Here is a 20,221-nt window from a genome sequence, read left to right on the forward strand (position 1 = left end):
GCGGCTGCTCGCAGCCTGACTTATGAGTCACAGCCTGGTTGATCAGGTATCCTTTGGAGGTGGACTATGGACCTGGACTATGATCCAGAGAAAGATCTGACACAGAGGTCTGATGGCGAGCGTGTACGGTATACGCTCCTCGCCCGGCCTGTCTCGCCGCCTTGGGTCAACACCGTTATCATCACCACGATCATGTATGTCCCCAGATGCTAGTTCATTATTCAGTGACAGTAAATGTGACGAATCTTTCTCGGGGTTCAGCGACATTGGCTCTGATACGAGTAGTGTGGACGACCCCAGTACTAGCAGTGGGAATGGTACCAGGCGGGGTTTTGCTGCCTCAGCAAAACGTGCAGGCAGGCGGCGGTGTGTCTCCCAGCATGACGACAGTGGGCCCTCAACATCGGGTGCTCGCGGTAGGCCTACGGTTTGGAAATCTGCCTCAGCATCAAGCATACTCTCACGCAGCTCCAGGAGCAGCAGCAGATGACGTAGCCGTGGTTTTGGTGCTCGTGGTGGTATTGGCCGTGGTGTTGGCACCAACACCAAACCCCCTGGTGTACTTGTGTGCCCAAAATACCAATGTTTGTTGATACCAACGTTGGTGTTACAGCTTTATTCCCGTATACCGGTGATGATATGGCGGACATGGAATATTTCCAGGCATATTTCGAGAATGTCTTCATGGACCATCTTGTGACCGAGACAAACACACACCCACACCCTCATAGACGGCGGCATATTACCTGCCTCACACCTCACGCGATGGAAGGATACGACAATCGACGAGATGTGTGTGTTTCTCGCTATATATATGATGATGAAACACTCCGAGAAAGCTGTTGTCCAGGACTATTGGAACAAAGACAGCCTTGTTCCATCGCCCATCTTCAACCGTTATATGTCGCGGGATAGGTTTCTGTTGATTCTGAGGTGCCTGCATTTTGAAAACAATGCAAACAAGGACAGGTAGGACAGACAGTGGAAGGTACGCAAGGTATTCAGCGACCTGAGAGGGAAGTTCAGGGATTATTTTGTACCTGGACAGAATGTCGTTATCGACGAGTCGCTTGTATTGTTCAAGGGCAGACTGGCATTCAAACAGTACATCCCTTCCAAACGACACCGTTTTGGACTCAAGTTTTTGTGCTGTGCGATTGTGAGACTGGTATCGTCCTGGACATGATCTTGTATTCCGGTACAGATATCGACATACCAGCTCAAGATGAACACGGGTTCTCCGGCAGTGTCGTAAAAACCCTGATGGAACCGTTGCTGAACAAGGGCCATATACTGTTCACCGACAACTATTACACCAGCCCCTTGTTGACCATATACCTCCTTGACCACAACACCGACGTATGTGGCACTGTGAGGCTCATCAGGAAGGAAATGCCAGTGTTCGGTATAGGTATAGGTGTGGGTGAGTGCCAGCTGCACAAGTGTGACAAGATGCTGTCAGTGCGGTGGAAGGACAGACGCGAAGTGAATATGCTGACAACAATTCACACCGGTGCCATGTTGGACACTGGCAAGGTTCATTTTCAGACACACAACCCCATGTACAAGCCGGACTGTGTCATAGACTATAACGTGAACATGCGCCTCGTCGATAACCGTGACATGATGTCTGGTGGTGTGGAGTGCATACGCAGGTCAGTGAAGTGGACGAAAAAGTTCTTCTTCCACCTCATGTTTGTTGCAGGTGCTCAACTGCTACAATACGTACCTGGTGAAGTCCGACAGGAAACCGTCTATATGTACCTTCAGTGCCAGCGTGGTGTCACAGCTGCTGGTAAAGTATGGCAAGGAGGGCTCCGTAGTACCCTGCGGGGTGCAAGCAACAATGCCACACACAGCCCCAGACAGACTGCGGGGTAATGAGAACTTCGGGGTACACATGCTGGAGTATATGCCAGGCACAGCATCACGGGAGAAGGGCAAACGTGCATGCATAGTTTGCAGGAACACCACACGCAGACCACAAAAGCGTAGATGCATCAGCACGTGCGTGGAGTGCAAGGTGCCACTCTGCCCTGTTGGCTGTTTCGCAGCATATCACACACTTGCGGAGTACTGAGTGTGTGTATAGTGTGTGTGTATATAGTGTGTGATACTGTACAGTGTGTATATATAATGTACATATAAATATATTTGTGTAATATATTAGAAATAAGTGCAGGATAAGTGAACCATTTTGTGATGCATGTAACACAGTGTCTACGGACAGTACGGATGTTCTACTGCCATAATATGGTGTACGTGATCACCATACATCGGTTCGGCACGTAAAATGTAATAAAATGTAATTGGAACTGTGCGCAAAAAATGTGCAAAAATATATTCGCGGCAACTCGCGCGCCCCGCCCTGGGCGCCCCACCAGCCCCGGGAGCACACTGCTCTGGCGCACGGGGAATGATGACGCCACGGCCCACCTTTTGGACACCATAGCAGCTAAAGTAAGTACAATTTCGAACTTCCGTTGCTATACCCACATACAGGGAGGGGTTTTTGACACTTTCAGATGAAAAAAGAATTTTTTCCCGAGGTTTCATTTCTTGCACACTGGGGAGGGGGGGCATATTTATAGGCAGCGCAGTTAAAGGGTTAAGGTATGTATCTTAATTTTTTTTATAATTGACACAGGCTTTACGTAGAGAGATTAGCACTACAGGCACTGATTTCTTTTGATGTTTCAATATCAATCATGATTGATATAGAAGCATCAAAAGAAATCTGTGCCCGTAGTGCTAATCTCTCTATGTAAAGCCTGTGTCAATTATAAAAAAAATAGCGAGGGATGTGATTTTTTTTTTTTACGATTTGGCAACTATTGCCTAAGGACTCCTGGCACCACATGGGCAGGCGGTGACTACATACAAATTTCACTTATTTTTCCTTGAACACAAAAGGTCGGGAGGCAATCACTATGACATATTGTTTAACCCTTAACATGCTCGGGGTCTAATATCCTGCCATCCGCACAGGCGCATGTCATTTTGAAAAAAAAAAAAAAATTTTTTTTTGCTAATCTGTTAAGTTCTGTTCACTGATCACGGGAAAAATAAAAAAAAATTCTATTGTACTTACTTTTGTTGCAATAGAGCCGAAAAGCTCGGTGATGACGTCACAATCTGCATGTTCGCTCATGCAGTACACGCCCGGGAGGTGTTGCGCGCGGTCCTCAAACAGCCAGAGTTGCCACAAATATATTTTCGCGCTATTTATTTACAATGTCTAAGCGCATTTTATCTAATTTTTTTCACTAATTGTGTTTCAAATACTGTTTGAACATATTTTGTATCAATAATTGTTGCATATTTGAGTATACACAGGCGCACACAAATGTTTTCAATTACGGCAATATAATATGTCATTACAGTCTATTATATTGTATGTTCTGCTTATATTTGTATATATTTACACACACGCACACGCTATCTGCTTATATATTTACATATTTACACACTCGCACACGCTATACACACTTTGAAGCACACTTAGAAGATTTCTAGACTGTGGTAGTCATTGAAGCAGTCGACAGCACATAATGGGATACCACACGTTTCACACCATGTTTGCACAAGCTTCCGTTTCTTGTCTCTACGTGTCGTTGTTTTACACACCAAGCAATCACGTTGGGCTATTGCACGCTTCACACCAGGTGGCAAATACTTAAGTTTGTGTGCTAGGAAGCATTCAGTGTGAGCGAGGCGTGGAGTACCAGCATGCTGCAACAGTGGGTTTATGATGATGACAATTTCTCGCCCTGTTACACCACTGGTACCAGCCACAGGCCCAATAAAACTTTGATCTGAGTCACTAAACCCAGAAAAGGAGTCACCTCCCTCTGACTCGTCACCCTCAAACAGAAAATATCCACAGGAACTGTGAGGTCGTGGTAGAATTGGGGTAGAAAATGGGCGAGGAGGCATGGGAGAGCGTATAGGCCTCGCCATGGCATGGCGGTCATTCTCACTTTCACTGCTGCTGCTGCTATCACCCGACAACTGTGTATAATCCTCATCGTTGTCTGAATCGTCAAACACACTTTCTTCACCTTCAGAGAATAATTCGTGGGCTATTTGCTCTGGGGTGAGGGACTGAGTGGTGCGTGCCCGTGAGGCGTTTGACCGTGCGCTCGCCATGGTGACTCTCGCTAAACTGAGGCCTCCCATGCCATCGGATCGTGAGCTGGATTTTTTTTCAAAATGGCCGCTGTTTACTAGAGCCCCTGGGCAGCGTATGGGACCCCCAGCTACACCGCGGGCCATTCAAATCGTGCGCGGTACCCATACACTTCATATGAAGTGAAGCGCAGTTGACTGGTAAAACGATTTACACTTCATATGAAGTGATGCGCACTTTAAGGGTTAATATGTTGAGGCACACTTTATAAGTGATCTGACTCTGTTTAGTTCCTGTATCACTGAAATATCCCTAAATATTTGTATGGTAAGAAGGCATAAGGAGGCTTTGCAGTCTCCGTGGCGTAGTGGTAAGACGCTCGGGTGGCGTTCCACAAGCACTTTGTACTGGGTTCGTATCTTGGCAGGGGAGGATTTACTGGGCGCAAATCCTTAAGTATAGCCTCTGTTTAACTCAACAGTAAAATGGGTACTGTACTTGGTTGTAAAAACAATTCTTCGCAAGGGGTCATATTCCAGGTAATAGGATTAAGGACTTGCCCGAAATGCTACGCGTGCTAGTAGCTGTACAAGAATGTAACAACTCGTGTACATATAAATAAAAATAAAAAATAAAAAATAAGATGATGGTCCTGGAACAACCACAAAAGAAAGAAAGAACAAGACAACCTTATCAGAGACAGAAATAAACCTACAAAGGGACAAGAAATAATGGAAGGACCGCCAGGAAACTTCATACAGCTGCCGAGACGAAGCACTTCATTGATGGTGGTGGGACACCATCAATGAAGCTACCTGCTTACCATACAAATGGTGATAGACTAGTCAGAAAGACCAGACGTGAAGACTCAAGGAGAAGATCGAACCAGCCACATAACAGGACTGGACCGATCTGCTGAAAAAGGCAGAGACACAGGAAGACCCTCGGGTATGGACACCGAACAAGCAGCGTCTGAAACCAAGGATGGGCCAGCCACCAAGGAGTCACGAGGACTACTCTCCCTTGGTAAGTCTCCAAGCGAGCTAGGACCTGGAGCAAAAGCTGAAACGGGGAAAAAGAGGTACAGGTAACCCCACCTCGACCAGTCCTGCCACAAGGCATCGACCCCGACGATCTCGCAGTCGGGGAAGGGCGCCACACACAACGAGAGGCCTCGACCATGCCAACATGAAGAAGTCCACCTCCAGGAGCCCAAACGTCCAGCAGTGCCAAATGAATGAGTCAGTGTCAACCGTCCATTCCGTGGAAAGGGGCACGGACCTAGACAGGCCATCCGCCAGGACGCTGGACACCCCCCCAAACGTGACCGGACAGGAGAGCCAAACCCAGAGAACTCGGCAAATGAGTCACCCAAAGAGACCAGCCCCAAAGAGCCAAGGACTGCATCGAACCCGTTCAGTTCAGGCAATAAACCACTGGGGAGCAGTCCGAATGGAGCCGGATCGTCAATCTGCAAATGCCCCAAACCCTCCAAAGCAACATCTACACAGCTGCAAACTCTTGCATCGTGCTGTGGACCCGACAGAAAAACGGACCTCACCACTCCTGGCCAGCCTGGTGAGCGCTGGTCACAAAGAGCCAGCCAAGAGACGACGCGTCCGTGAACACATTGAGTGAGGGCTCGGGTAGGCGCCAAGGCACTGAACCCTGAAAAACCCGAAGGGGAAGCCGGCGACACAGCAGCCGATACAAGGCACCCTGAGGCTGAACCCAGCAATTGCGAGAGAGGTGGAAAGGATGTCCCCGAAGAAACAAGAACAGCGACGAAACCAAACCCGACCCGGCAGGTAGACCAGCACGGCAAAGTTCAGGCTCCCGCACAAATCCGGAAACAGGCGAAGGCGGGACTGTATCCGAAGTTAGAGACTCTGGAGAGAGAGAGACAAGGAAGCGGTCCCACACAAGACCCAGCCAAGACCGAACCTGAGAGGGAACCAGATGGAACTTCCTCCAGTTCACCAGGAACCCGAACCCAGTGAGCTGGGAAAGAATCAAATCCCTGGCGAGCAGACAAGCAGACTGACTGGGAGCCCACACCAGCCAGTCATTGAGGTAGGCCAGAACCCGAATCCCTAATAAAGAAGCAAACAAGCCACAACGACCCAGAAAAAAAAAAAAGTGTGAACACCCGAGGTGTCAGATTCAAGCTAAATGGTAGGCAATGAAAGTGGTAACCCTGATGCCCCACATAAAAAACCGAGCCAGTCCCTGAATCCCGGATGAATTGGGACGTGCCAATGCGCGTCCTTGTGGTCCAGGGACACCATCCAAGCGACCGGCTCCAGAAGAAGACAAACCTGGGACAGAATAGTCATTCGAAAAGGGGGGGCGATAAACCCACGGGCTCAGACAGAACAAGTTCAGAATAAACCGGATATCCGCGCAGTCCAGTTTCAAAACCGAAAACAGGTGTGAAACCCACCTGAGGGACGAGGTCGTTTCGACCACACCCAAGCAAACCCACTCCGAGATGACTCAGCTGAGCGCAGGGAAAGAGGCCTACCCTGCCAACCCCAAATTCCCCTGAATGAGGAAGGGCTACCCAATGCCACCATAGGTCGCTCAAAACAACCAGAAAGGCTCACAAATCATAGGACCAGGCGTGAGCAGAGTGAGCCTCCGCCCCCCCCCCCCCCCTCTCCACCATCAATGGGATGAACTGCTAAAGGTCCGACGGTCCTTAAGTGAACCCGACCTCCGAACAGAGCGATCACCACGCTGACCAGACGAAGACGGTTCCAAAGGCTGCGCCGGCATCGAAACTGGCACCACTGGCCTACCACGATTAGAGGAACCTCGAGCCATGGCACAACCCTTCCTGGAAGACCCCTCCACGAGCCCCCTGGAGAACCAATAAGTCCGACATGGGATGACAACTGGAAGAAGCTGCCTGCAGATACTGCACCACTGCAGACTCTGCAAACAGCAAAGGATAAAAAAGCAAAGAAAACCTAAGAGCCAGGGCACAAGCAGATTCCACAGAGGTAGCAAGCACCGCCTGTTGACACGTGAGAAGGGAAGTAACAAACAGCGACACTGCATCCAGCAGGATCAATGCGAACAGGTTTGAAAAGGGCAGATGACACACGCACCGCCGAGACTAATACACCTGACCCAGGATCACCCCCAAGCACTGCCACATCCTCCTCAAGCCAGTCTGAGGACAGCTCAAGAAGGGAAAAGAACCGCAAAACCAACACCAACAGGCCACTGGGGCACAAATCCTCAGCAACCAGTGCAGACGAGAGGGTGGGAACCTGCATTGTGAAGCTGCACAATGCCAACATCCCGAGGAAGGGCAGGGGCGAACGAGCACGCATCGAGATGCTCAGATTCACCCCCAAGGAAAACCTGGACCTGAACCTGGTATGAGTCTCGTGTCACTCAAGCGTGAGGGGACTGAAAGAACGTATGCCAAGCCTCCAACAAGAAAAAGTGGCAGTCTGCAAGCCAGGACGACTCCGGAACCTCATAACGAACCCAGTAAGGAAAAGATGATTCCAACACGAAGAAAGAAGGATCCATTATGGTTTTCTGGGGGGAGCCCCTTCTGCTCCCCGAAGCTACTTACCCAAAGACAAAACAAGAGGGACTTACCCTAGGAGGTGTTCGGTCCTCGCTCGCAGACGGGTCACCATAACCCAGGTAAGGCGTGTGAACACACGGGGTGCCAGGTTCAACCTGGACGAGAGACAACGAAAGCGGTAATCGAGATGCCCTACAACAAAACAGAGCCAGGTCCTGAACTCCAGATGAATCGGGACTTCTAATACGCATCCCGGAGGTCCAGGGATACAATCCAAGTGCCCGGCTCTAACGAAAGACAGACCTGGGACAGAGTAGTCATCCGAAAGGAGGGACAATAGACCCAGGGGTTCAGATGGGACACGTCCAGATTGAACCGCAGGTCTGCACAGTCCAATTTCAGGACTGGAAACAGACAGGAAACCCACCTGAGGGACATCGGTGTTTCGACCATGCCCAAGTGCATCCACTCCAAGATGACCTGACAGAGCGCAGAAGAAGAGGCCTGCCCCAGGCATGAGCGAACAGAGCGAGCCCCCCACCCCCCTCTTCCATTGCCCTGTCAGTGGGACGAACCACAAAAGGGCCAACGCCCTTTGCGAAAACCCAACCTTCACACAGAGCAATCAGTGCGCCGACTAGACGAAGACGGCTCCGAAACTGGCACCTGTGGCCTACCACGACGAGTGAAATCCCGAGCCCTGGCATGAGCTCTCTGGTAGGAAACCCCCCTGCGACCCCTGGAGAACCAGCCAGTCTGACATCGGTCGACAACTAGAAAAGGCTGCCTGCAGAAACTGCCCAACCATACACTCCATAAACAGCAAAGGACAAAAAGGCAACGTTTACCCCAAGTAAACCTGGACCACCGTCAGCGCCTTGCGCCACTCAAGCATATGGGTATGACAGAAAGTATGCTAAGCGTCCAATGAAAACACAGGGCAGTCCACAAGCCAGGGCGACTCCGGAACCTCATAACGAACCCAGTTGAGACAATGACCCAAAAATGAAATAGGACGGATTCATAATAGAGGCATAACACAGGTCGTGCAAGAGGTAAGCTGCGAATGGCCTCCCATACCTTGGAAGGTGTGATGCGGGAAGCCGAAAACCTCCGGAAGGACAGAACCAATGGACTCGAAGGGACACGGAACCGAACCCAGGGACGGGCTGACGCCAAATTCAACTCATACGCAGAGGGGGTAAAAAGAAAAGCCCCACTCCTTGCAACAGGAAGCCCCGCTCAGAAGGTAGAAAGACCCAGGCAGGGTCTAACAGGGCCCAAGGCCCCCAAGTCAACCCCTCCCCTGCCCCGGGGACCTCCACTCCATGCCCCGAGGTCCGAATCATCCTCCAAAACCCTGGCCTCAAAAGAAAAAGCTGGGGCAGCCGAAAAGGCAGAAAGAGAAGGTGCCCCCCCTGGTGAGACCCCTGAAGCCACGGCCGGAGAAACCGACTCGAATGCCTCCGTCGTTACGCCAGAAGGGGCATCCCCAAGACTGACCGAGCCTCAAAACCAGCTAAACCCAGCCCTAACCCCGAAACCCTCAGATGCTTCAGAACCGGAAGCACTGGACCAGGATGAACCACAGCAGAGGAAGGACGAGGGGGCACGGACAGAACCAAGGCCAAAACGACCAACACCAAGTCCGGGTCCCTATAACCAAAACGGGGCAGCCTCGGGGCGTCCGGGTTAGCAAGGAACCTAGCACATTGTAACAACCTAAACCTACTATGCAACGCTTGAGCTGCCTGCACCTGAATAGAGTCATCAGTGGACTCGGTGAATTGAGTCACGAACAAGCTACAAAACTCGCAGGACTTGGGGTCGAAGGTGTCACCAACCCAACAGGCAGCATGACGGAGGCAAAACCGATGAGAGTTACCCTGAGACAAGGGAGCAGAGCAACCCTCAAACTTGCACAAAGAAAGAGAGGACCCAGGAGTCACATCCATCAGACCCACTGCGCCCCCGCTGGGTTTTCTAGGGCCCTTAGATTGGTATCGCTAAGGGTAAGTCCATACAGGGTAACCAAAACGGCGCCTAAAACTACCAAACAAACTGCTAGAAGCTGAACCCCCAGAATGTGTCCACTTACGGGGGCCTAGCAGGAGGATACCACCAAGAAAAGACAAATATCTCAAAACAGTACCAGAACAGATATTTATACAGGAGGGCAAACAAAATCAGACCCCCCACCAGGCAGGAAACAAAAACAAAAGAAAAACCCCACAAGAGGACAGCATACCCAGGTAGAACAGAGTAGGTCACAGTAATAGGTGAAAACAAGCTGTGCAGTACCCCATGCCCCTACCAGTGCAAACTACCTCTTACCCCAAGGTAAACAAGGGAGGAAGAAACTCCCCAGCATGCTCAGGGCAGTCTATCACCGAGCAGCAAAACACCCAGCAGAGATAGACCCAAGGTGACTTGCTGAGGATGGCCCCAAGCCCGGTACTTACAGGACACTTAGGGGAAAGGAACCCTAAGCGCATGTAGCCCGAGTACCTGTAAAGATGACTTCCAGTTCACGCACCACCTCTAAAGACAGCACAAAGCACAAGGCACAGCACTGAGGCAAGAATCAGGAGCTGGAGTCACACGACCAACACCTCGTCACATCAGCCAAGAACTGAAGGTGTGGGTAGCTGGGATAAGGGGTCTGGCTCCCCCATCTCCCTCCAAGGGAGGGGGAAGCTGTGCAGACGGCAGTGCGGCACGTGGTGACGTCATGCTAATTTGCTTGTTTTTCTTTGGGAAGTTCTGTCCACTCGTTTGACTTTCAGTAGTAGCTTCAGCTAGAATAGGAGTTTGTTTTGGGAAGCTTACCTTTCTGGGTGTCTGACCTGGTTGATGGCAGACATAGAATGCTCCAAATCACATGTGCAATTTTATAGGTCATTGCTCCTCGTGCCTCTGTGAGGAGGCCAGGTTCTGGCTCATGGTCCCTGGTAGGCCTAAGAACTCCATTCACACTGACTGATGCCAAAGTTTAGTAATATCCGTATCAGGTTGGATAGCTCCGGGGAGCCGAAAGGGCTACCCCCAGAGAACCACAAGACTGAGGCCAAATGATCGCAAGTCCGAAGGTCATCAGCCACCAAAGCAGCCGAAAGAGTGGGAACCTGTGCATGCAACTGCACCAGACCCACATCACGAAAAAGCGCAAAGGCAAAGAGGCACTCATTGAGAAACTCAAGTGACCCCCCCCCCAAGAATACCTGCAACACCGAAGACATCTCCCGCCACTTAAGCAAGCGGATACAACAAAAGCCATGACAAGCTCTCAGAAAGAAGACTCTCTGGGAGCCAGCCAGGAAGATTCAAAAACCTCAAAACGCACCCAATACGGGGAAGAAGAATCAAACTTAACCCTTAAACTGCGAATGGCATATATATATGCAATGAGTAACTTGTCCCATGGTGCGCATGGCATATATATATGCCATAGGGTGCCAGGCATGATTCAAATAGGCCCGCGGCTACATGGGGTTCACATTAGCTTCCTCAGGGCTCTTGTAAACAGATGCCATTTTTTTTTTTAAATCGTGGGCAATATTCTCAGGTGTGAGAGCCATAGTACTGTTGGAGCAACCAAGGCTGGTGCATGCAGCATGAGCGAACAGCATTGCTGTTCAGCTTGTGACCACAGCATCGCCGAAAAATGTCAAAATAAATATATAACTGCTTTTATTTAGCGATGACAATATTACAGATGACCCCTTACTGTGATAAAAATAACCAGGGTTGTGATAATAGCAGGATTGTTGTAATAATTAGCACTGTGGGAGGAGTGATGCTGAGGGACGGAGGGAGATTGCATCTTTACTGACTGTGTGGCCACCTGTTATTGTCTACAGTCACCATACCAGCTCAGTGGTTCTCTATGGTGAACACAAATGTTGATACTTATATATAATGTGTGTATTAGTGTAATAACAGCAAAAGGATTATGCTGGGAGGAGCCATTTGGGTGACGGAGGTGGTGTCGTCTGCATGACTTGTCTAGCTGTGTAGAGGGTGGCCACTATGCTCTTTGGGCACCCTACAAGCTAAGATGTACAGTTACGGTGCATACAACATGTAGATACTTATATATAATATGTGTATATAGTGTAATAACACTGCAAACAGTATTGTTGGGGGAAAAAGTTTAGTGCGTGTGACCTTGAATGAGTGAGGGAGCCGACAGCTGACTGTGTGTGTAGCGACGACTTTTAGTGCCTGAACTAACTATATCAGCTAGCTGTACAGTTGTGGTGAACAAAACATATACTGTACATACTTACATATAACGTCTATATATAGTGTAATAGCACTGCAAACAGTATTGTTGGGGGAGAAATTCAACCCATCCTCTTAAAAATAACGTTACTTTTGGCTCGTATGCGCGCTATGGCCAAATTTGGACGTAATTTGAAATGAAATTGACTCACAAAAGTGACGTACTGTTCTGTTTTCTGTTTGAGTCATCCGGCTTACTCGGGAAGCTTAGAAAAGGAAACTTTCCATTAACGTTTTTCATACCGTTTTGAAACTTTATGAGAATTTCCTGCCCACCTAACCTATCAGAGGACCCTTAACTTACTGTTGTTGAAAAAAAAATCCCAAATTTATTTTCCTTTTTTTTTCATTTTCAAATTACGTCCATATTCGGCCATACGTGTAAACGGCCAAAAGCGACGTTCTTTTTAAGAGGACAGGTTGAGAAATTTTAGTAACATCGAGGTGTGAACTTGAATGAGTGTGGGAGGCAGCCGCCAGCTGACTGTGTGTGTGTAGCGACAACTCTTAGTGCCTGAACTAACTATATCAGCTTAGTTGTACAGTTGTGGTGAACAAAACGTGTAGATACCTATATATAACATCTGTATATTGTGAATAAAATATAAAACAGGATGGTGGGAGGAGAAAGTGGGCGAGGGAGTGGCAACGATTGGCTGGCTGGTGTGTGGCGGTCACACCTCGTTGCTTTTCGACTCTCAGTACCAACTTAGTGGTTCGTTATGGTGAACAAAACATGCAGATACTTATATATAACATGTGTATAGAGTGTAATAACAGCAAAACTATTTGTTTATTGTTTTATGAACATAATAATTGAATCACTAATATGCACACCATACTTTTGAGTATAGCGATCATTCACCACTTTTATTATATAAATATATCACAATACACACTATTGAATAATATTAATGCAAAAAAACTAAGAAGAAATCAATCAGAGACATTGAAATAATTAGGTGATAATATCTTTGTGGCAACTCCCACCTGTTAGCGCGGATGACCGACTCTGACGGCCGCTCTGTCAACGCCCACTTTTTGCCAGACTTCCTCGGTCTATTGCGCCCAAAATATGTCACCTACGATTTATTTTTTATTTTTCCCGTGCTCAGGGAACACAAATTAACATTTTTAGAAGACGAAATAATTTTTTAGAATTTTTTTTTCTTGTGCACAGGGGTGTAAATCTTCTCAGGACCCCTTAGCAGCTTAAGGGTTAAACGAAGCCGGATCCATCACAGAGGCGCAAACCAGGTCTCGCTGGAGAAACACACCAAGGGCCACCCGAACCTTCCTAGGGCAAATCCGATAGGAAGGAAACCTCCGGCAGGATAAATCAGAGGAACCCAAGGGCACCCGGAAACGAACCCGAGGGAAGCTGCACCTAACTCAAAGTTATAAAGAGAAGGAGGGTACAGAAACCCCCTGCCCTGCAGCAATAACCCCTGCCCAGAAGGCAAAAGGGCCCAAGCAGGCTCAAAAGGAGCCGAAACGCTCTAAGCGGACTCCCACGAGCTCTGGGAATCCCCCAACACAGACCCAGGGGCAGAAACTTCAGCCACGCCCACCACCCCTGAAGAAAAGGCAGAGTCCAGGAAAAAAGCTTCCAAGAAGGAAGTCTGCTGGGTTGACCCTGAAGCCTCAGCGGGAAAATCAGGCAACCACCTCTGCGCCTGAATCAGAAGAGGCAGCCCCAGAAGCCACCCGAGCCTCATCCCATGCGAAATCCCGCCCCTGCTTCCAAAACCCTCAGATGTTTGGGAGCTGGAAGTAGGGGAAGAAGAGCAGGGCAAACTAAGTCCTCCTGGGAAGGAAGCGGGGATGCAGACAGAACCAAGGTCGAAGCAACCAACACCCCCAAATCCTGGTCCCTAAAACCCAAGCTTGGTAGCTCCGGGGCCTCCAACCGTGCAACCAACCTGGCCCATTGCAATAAGGAGAATCGAGCATGCAAAGCAGCCACTGCCTGATCCCCGAGATCAACAGACAAGGAATGAGTAAACTGAAGTACAAGCAGGAAAAAAGTCCCGCAAGACTACGAGTCGTAGGTGTCCCCAACCCAACAAGCACCATGATGGAGGCAGTACAGATGATCATCTCCCCGAGGCAGGGGCTATTAACAACCTTCAACCTCGCACAAGGCGAGAATGGACTCGGAAGAAGTATCCATGGTACCACCGAGCCCACAGGGGTTTTCCAGGGCACCTAGGATAAATCAGTTGTATGGGAAGCCCAGGCCCCGGGGCCATCTAAGCCGGTAGAATCCTTTCAGATAGCAGGCAAACTGACCACTGGTAGCAGCTGTGAAACCTAGGGGCAACAGAGGAGGGCCCCCAACACAACCTAGGCTAGCCTAAAAAGAAGCTAGGCAGACTTCCTCCTTCCACAAAAGACAAAATTGCCAGAGAAGAAAAACCTAAACCCCGTACACACAACAAACAAACTGACAGTCAGAGTAAACCATCGGCCACCGCATTAAACTAAAGCTGGCTGTGTCAGCCACAGTGCACCCCATCCAGCCAATAACACTCCCCTATCCGGGCAAGACGGAAAACCCCAGATCCCCGACATACCCCAAGGGTGAAGACAAGGACAAAAGACAAAGTCTTCAAATGGGAAACGAGTCCCAAACACCCCAGGGAAGATAACCCTGACACGTAAGGGCAGTACTTACAGAGCACCTTGGGAACGTCGTCCTAGGTGCATGCAGCCCCCTGTACTCTAAGACACCTGGCCACCACACCCCACACAGCTGGAACAGCCACACAGGACAAAAATCCAGAACAGGAACGTGAGGCCATAGGTTTCCACCAGCACATCAGGGGGAGGGGGTAGTGCTAACGAGCATGAGAGCTAGTTGGATGAAGTGTTTCTTGTCTGTTTTCTTTCTAGGGGAGTTATTTTGCTCTTTTCGGACGTAGGTTGCAATTTTCACTAGATAATGGTCTGATTTGTTACGCCTATCTTTCTGGACGCCTTCCCTGGTCGATGGCAATTATGACATACTTTAACTGTAAAGTGTTCAGAGGCCATTGCTCCCAGCAATGATTCCAGATTCTGGCTCATGGTTCTCAGTCGGCAAAAGAACTCCTGTGACTGATGACCCCAAACTAATGTTGCCCATATCAGTTCTGATACCATCAGGGAGCCGACAGGGCTCCTCAAAGAAAATAATGGTCCAGTTTGAGAGATATCTGGTCAAGATATACTGAGTCCTGTTTATAATCTATGTCCTAGAAAAGTATTACACAATTGAGTACATAACAGAGAGTGATAAAATTAAATACCTTCAGATCTTCTTGTGTTATAGCAGCTAATTTTTCACATTTGTCTTGGCTCAAGCGATCCATTATTGCTCTCATGGCACCTGTTGTAGCTTCTAAAAGGCCACTGTCTGCAATTAAACAAAAAAAAAAATGACAAATGGAAGTTTACAAATTCATTTAAAGCAAAGCTTTTCTGAGGCACACAATATTTCTAGTCTTAGATGCAAGATCAAAGATAACACAACATAATGATATCCATTTGACAGAAACAGTTGAAACTACCCAGCACTTACAAATCCACCTCCCTCATCTGTATGAGAAAAAAAAAATCATTGAATGTAATGAAATGCCTCTTTCTGGATGAGCCCTGGTGACTCCCAGAAGGATACCAACTACTATGTCACATCATCTGTGGGATTCTGGTTGGCCAACTGGCGACCAGAATCAGAACCTGCCTCCCCTTTCCCTCACAGAGGGGCAGAGAGAAGGTGAAATTTCTCTCCCCTCCCCCCCCAAATCTATCACACCAGGAAAACACTGTGTTGAATGTAATGAATGTCATTTTCTGGGTGAGAATCCAGGCTGATATTGCTATATTAGACTTTGGCATCAGTCCGTGTGAATGAACTTTTTAGTCCTACCAAGGACCACGAGCCAGAACCTAGCCCCTCAGAGAGGCATGAGAAGCAATGGCCTATAGAAACCCCTCGTGTGGTTGGAAGCATTCTATGTCTGCTATCGACCGGGCAGACACCTAGAAAGGTAAGCATACCAAAACAAACCCCTATTCTGGTTAAGAAATTGCTACTAAAAACCGAACTAGTGGACAGAACTCCCCAAACAAAAACGAGCAAATGAGCATTATGTCACCACGTCACCATCTGCACAGATCCTTCCCTCCCAGGGAGGGGGGAATGGGGACCCCTCATGCCAGCTACCCAAAACCCCCAATTCTGAGCCTGGATATCAAAAACACCCGAAAAACGGCTAACCAGAGGGAGTGTTGCCGGGAAGTCTCCAGGTCTCACTCAGAAAATTGTGTTTCATTACATTCAACACTGGTTTTCTTGGGGGGGGGGGGGGGAGGAGCCCCTATGGCTCCCTGGAGCTACTTACCAAAAGATGAAAACAAGAGGGACTTACCCGTGAGGCAGTTATTGCTCGTCCCTCAACGTGAAGTTGAGACAACTGGCTGCAACCACCAACCCAAAGCGACACAGGCCCGACTAGGCCCAGGAACATTAACTAGTTAACGCGCACCCAGGACCCTGTTCGACCGTCAAAAAACCCATGCTCGAATGTCAGTCCAAGACATTCGAGCATGGTCAGTCAGTCCAAGACACCCGCCAAACGTTTTTGTTTGGCGGGTGTATTGGGTGTAGCGGGTGTGGAAATGGGTGTTTGGGCGGGTGAGGCATCGACGTGTTTGGGGGTGTTTGGGGGTGAGGCGCGCCCATGTAACCCACTTTTATGGATATGTCTGTGTAGGCAATTTTATTGCGATCACAGTGATACCAAACAAAACCATATGCAACAAGTTTTGACTTGATAAACACAAACAGAGTAGAAACATATGGGGAGAGTTTAGCTGAGTTTAGCGTGAACGCCAAACAAAGGACGCAGTTCTTTAGTTGGTGGTGGCGTAATGTTAGCTTTGGTGAAATGTTATGCATATGTTCTTATAGAACATTTCATTAGCTACACAGTGATACCAAAATAAATCACATACATCGAAAATGAGGATCACAAACATGAGGAGAGTATAAACTTTTCAGTTGTGGTTGAGCGCATGTGCAGCTGGGCACGCTGGAGCGGGTAACCCTACGCCAACTTCCCACATTCCTGCTGGTGGGCCGACACCATTATTTATTGTTTATATTCATATGTCCGTGTAGGGAATTTTATTGCGGTCAGAATGATACCAAAATAAACCATGAATAACAATTATGGGGTTGGGAAACATAAAAACTTCGTAAACATTGATGCGCGGTTTGACGCTCACGGCTAACGAACGCCACAGTTTCTTATTTGGTGTGGTTCTCATGTCGGATTTGGTGACAATTTATGTATATATTCCTCTAGAGCATTCTCTCGCGAACACAATGATACCAAATTTAAATACATACCGCTAAAATTAAGCTCAGCAGCCCGAAAAGATTATAAACATTTTAGTGCTGACGCGCAGTAGGCCCACACGAACGGCTCACTTGGGGGTCAAGGTCAGCCTACTCCCAGGGAATGCGAAAGTGTTAAGAAGCACATCAACAAACTGGAAAAGGTGCAACGACATGCTACTAAGTGGCTCCCAGAACAGAAGGGCAAGAGCTACGAGGAGAGGTTAGAGGCATTAAATATGCCTAAACTAGAAGACAGAAGAAAAAGAGGTGATATGATCACTACATACAAAATAGTAACAGGAATTGATAAAATCGATAAGGAAGATTTCCTGAGACCTGGAACTTTAAGAACAAGAAGTCATAGATTTAAACTAGCTAAACACAGATGCCGAAGAAATATAAGAAAATTCACTTTTGCAAACAGAGTGGTAGACGGTTGGAACAAGTTAGGTGAGAAGGTGATGGAGGCCAACACCGTCAGTAGTTTCAAAGCGTTATATGACAAAGAGTGCTGGGAAGACGGGACACCATGAGCATAGCTCTCATCCTGTAACTACACTTAGGTAATTACACATTTAGTACTGTGTGATATTAGTATTGTGCATGTTATTGCCTGTCCCATTGACAGTGTATTTGTGATTTATTGCATATCATCATTACCCGAGTATCTGGTCGGAACTCTTGTGATCCTTTTGCATACCGGCAGTTAGGTTGCCGTGTTAATGATTAGCTGTCAATTGTGTTAAGTTAGGTGTTACTCCACAAGTGGATCTGAGACGACTAGCCAGACGTCAAGAGTCTTGCTAATGCAACCATAGCCTTTCTGACACCAATCTAAAGTAAATCAAGCACCCTTTGTATTAGTGGTTAAGTTAGTAAATAAACTACTGTTAAGCTTTATGCGGTGTTTCCATGAACCACTTCTGAATACAGTACTGCCAATTATTTAATCAAGCCTTCAGCTCCAGGTGTCTCCAACACCGAGTTGCCTAATTCACTAACCTATATATGTGATGAGGATCCTAGGAGTCCCTTAAAGTGTTGAATCCTTGAGGAGATTCCAACAATCAACATGGACCAGGACCAGGTGAGGCTAGTCTGAGAAGAGACCTTCAAGGACTCTAGCTCGACCTTGCTCCCAGGCCCTGTACGTTTGCTCTCGTATTTTCTCTGCTGATTCCTACAGCTTCGTGAAACGCCTGCCACATGTACATTGGCGACGTACGCATTGCAGTCAGGAAAGCAAAATAGAAAACCCCCACAGTGACGTCCACCCCGAACACAAGCCGGAGCGGTTCCGCCAGCGCCACACGATACGAGGCGACAGTAAGAAACATCAAGGACTGTAGTCCTGCAAACCCAAGAAAGGGCAAAACAACCCGATGCGAAAGAGAAAACAACCTACGAAGAGCAAAAATTGGTGAATAGAAACACCAGGAACGTCACACTGTCGCTGAGACGAAGCTCGCAGGTGGGACACCATCAACAAGGCCACCTGATATCCATAGAGATGGTGATACACCCGCGTCAAAATACCAGACGCAAAGAGCCGAGGAGAAGACCCAACCAGTCATGTACAGGACACGTCCGACCTACCAAAAGAGGCGGAGCCGCGGGAAAACTGCCCCGGGTTCGGACACCTATCAAGCAGTCTAAAAATAAAAACAAAAGAAAAACCCAGCAAAAGTACACCGTTCCCAATGACAACAGTAACCGGTCGCCGCTTAGGTGGCAGGGCGTGCAACACCTTGACGCACTAACCAGCACATTACCAGTCCTTACCCAAGGCTGGTAATGTGCTGGTTAGGGCCCAGAGTGTGAGGCAAATGCCGAGCAGCAAGAACCTCTACGGAAATGGTTCCCAAACGCCCCAGGGAAGATAACCCTGTCACACAGGGGCAGTACTCACAGGGCACGTAAGGAAGGAAGCCCCTAAGTGCATGCAGCCCTGGTATTGATGACGAACACCTGGCCACCGCACAACACAACACACGGCAGTGAATGCCACGAAAGGCAAACACCGCCTAGCAAACTGAGGCCAGAGAAGCGTCTGTCCCGGTTGACATTAGCTTACGAACTGATCCTAGGCAGCCGGCGTGGTAAAGTCCGGGGCTCCCCAATCCCCCTCTCCAGGCGGGGAGGGCTGCATGGACGATCGGCACGGCAGTAAAGTGTGATGTTTGCTTGTTTCCTTGGGATTGTAGGGAGTTTCTACCTCTCAGTTTGGTTTTCTGTTTTAGTTTTTTATCATGTGGGGTTTGTTTTGTTATTCCTACCTTTCTGGGTGCCTAACCCCGGTCGATGGCAGATAAGGAAAACCCCAACCATAAGGGGGTTTTCCAGGGCCACTGCTCCTTGAAGCCTCTCTGAAGGGGCCAGGTTCTGGCACTGGTCCCTGGTAGGTCTGAACTCCTTAGCTAATGTCTCGGTCTAATATAACATACATTTGCCCGATAAACTCCAGGGAGCCGTAGGAGCTCCCCCACATAAACAGGCGCAGATTCAGTGTGCGTCCCAGGCGGTCTGTTCCTCCTCAGCTGTCAGGCAGGAGTGGCAACAAAGAGATAATTACCTAATTATTTAAGTGTCTCTGATTGATTTTTTGTAGTTTTTTGCTGTAATATTATTCAATAGTGTGTAGTGTGATATATTTATATAATAAAATGAGTGAATCATCGCTGTACTCAAAATTATGGTGTGCATATTGTTGATTCAATTATGTTCATCAAACAGTGAACAAATACTTTGTCGGTTATTACACTATATACAAAGGTTATATATAAGTATCTGCGTGTTTTGTTCACCATAATGAACCACTAAGTTGGTATTATGAGTCAAAAAGTAACGAGGAGTGACCTCCACACCAGCCAGCCAC

The 20,221-nt window shown here is 48.3% G+C and overlaps 1 protein-coding gene across 4 annotated transcripts in view; it reads right to left on the bottom strand.

Moving 5' to 3' along the window:
• The window catches only part of LOC123760113 (HEAT repeat-containing protein 3), a 237,276-nt gene that overhangs the window by 52,977 nt on the left and 164,078 nt on the right, over positions 1-20,221 (bottom strand). For all 4 annotated transcript variants that reach the window (XM_069325425.1, XM_045745599.2, XM_045745596.2 and 1 more), the window contains exon 9: positions 15,251-15,357. In XM_069325425.1, coding sequence (XP_069181526.1) covers positions 15,251-15,357 — 107 coding nt within the window. The remainder of the gene's footprint in view (positions 1-15,250; positions 15,358-20,221) is intronic.

The sequence above is a fragment of the Procambarus clarkii genome, chromosome 16 (genome assembly GCF_040958095.1).
Source record: "Procambarus clarkii isolate CNS0578487 chromosome 16, FALCON_Pclarkii_2.0, whole genome shotgun sequence".
Taxonomy (NCBI): Eukaryota; Metazoa; Arthropoda; class Malacostraca; order Decapoda; family Cambaridae; genus Procambarus; species Procambarus clarkii.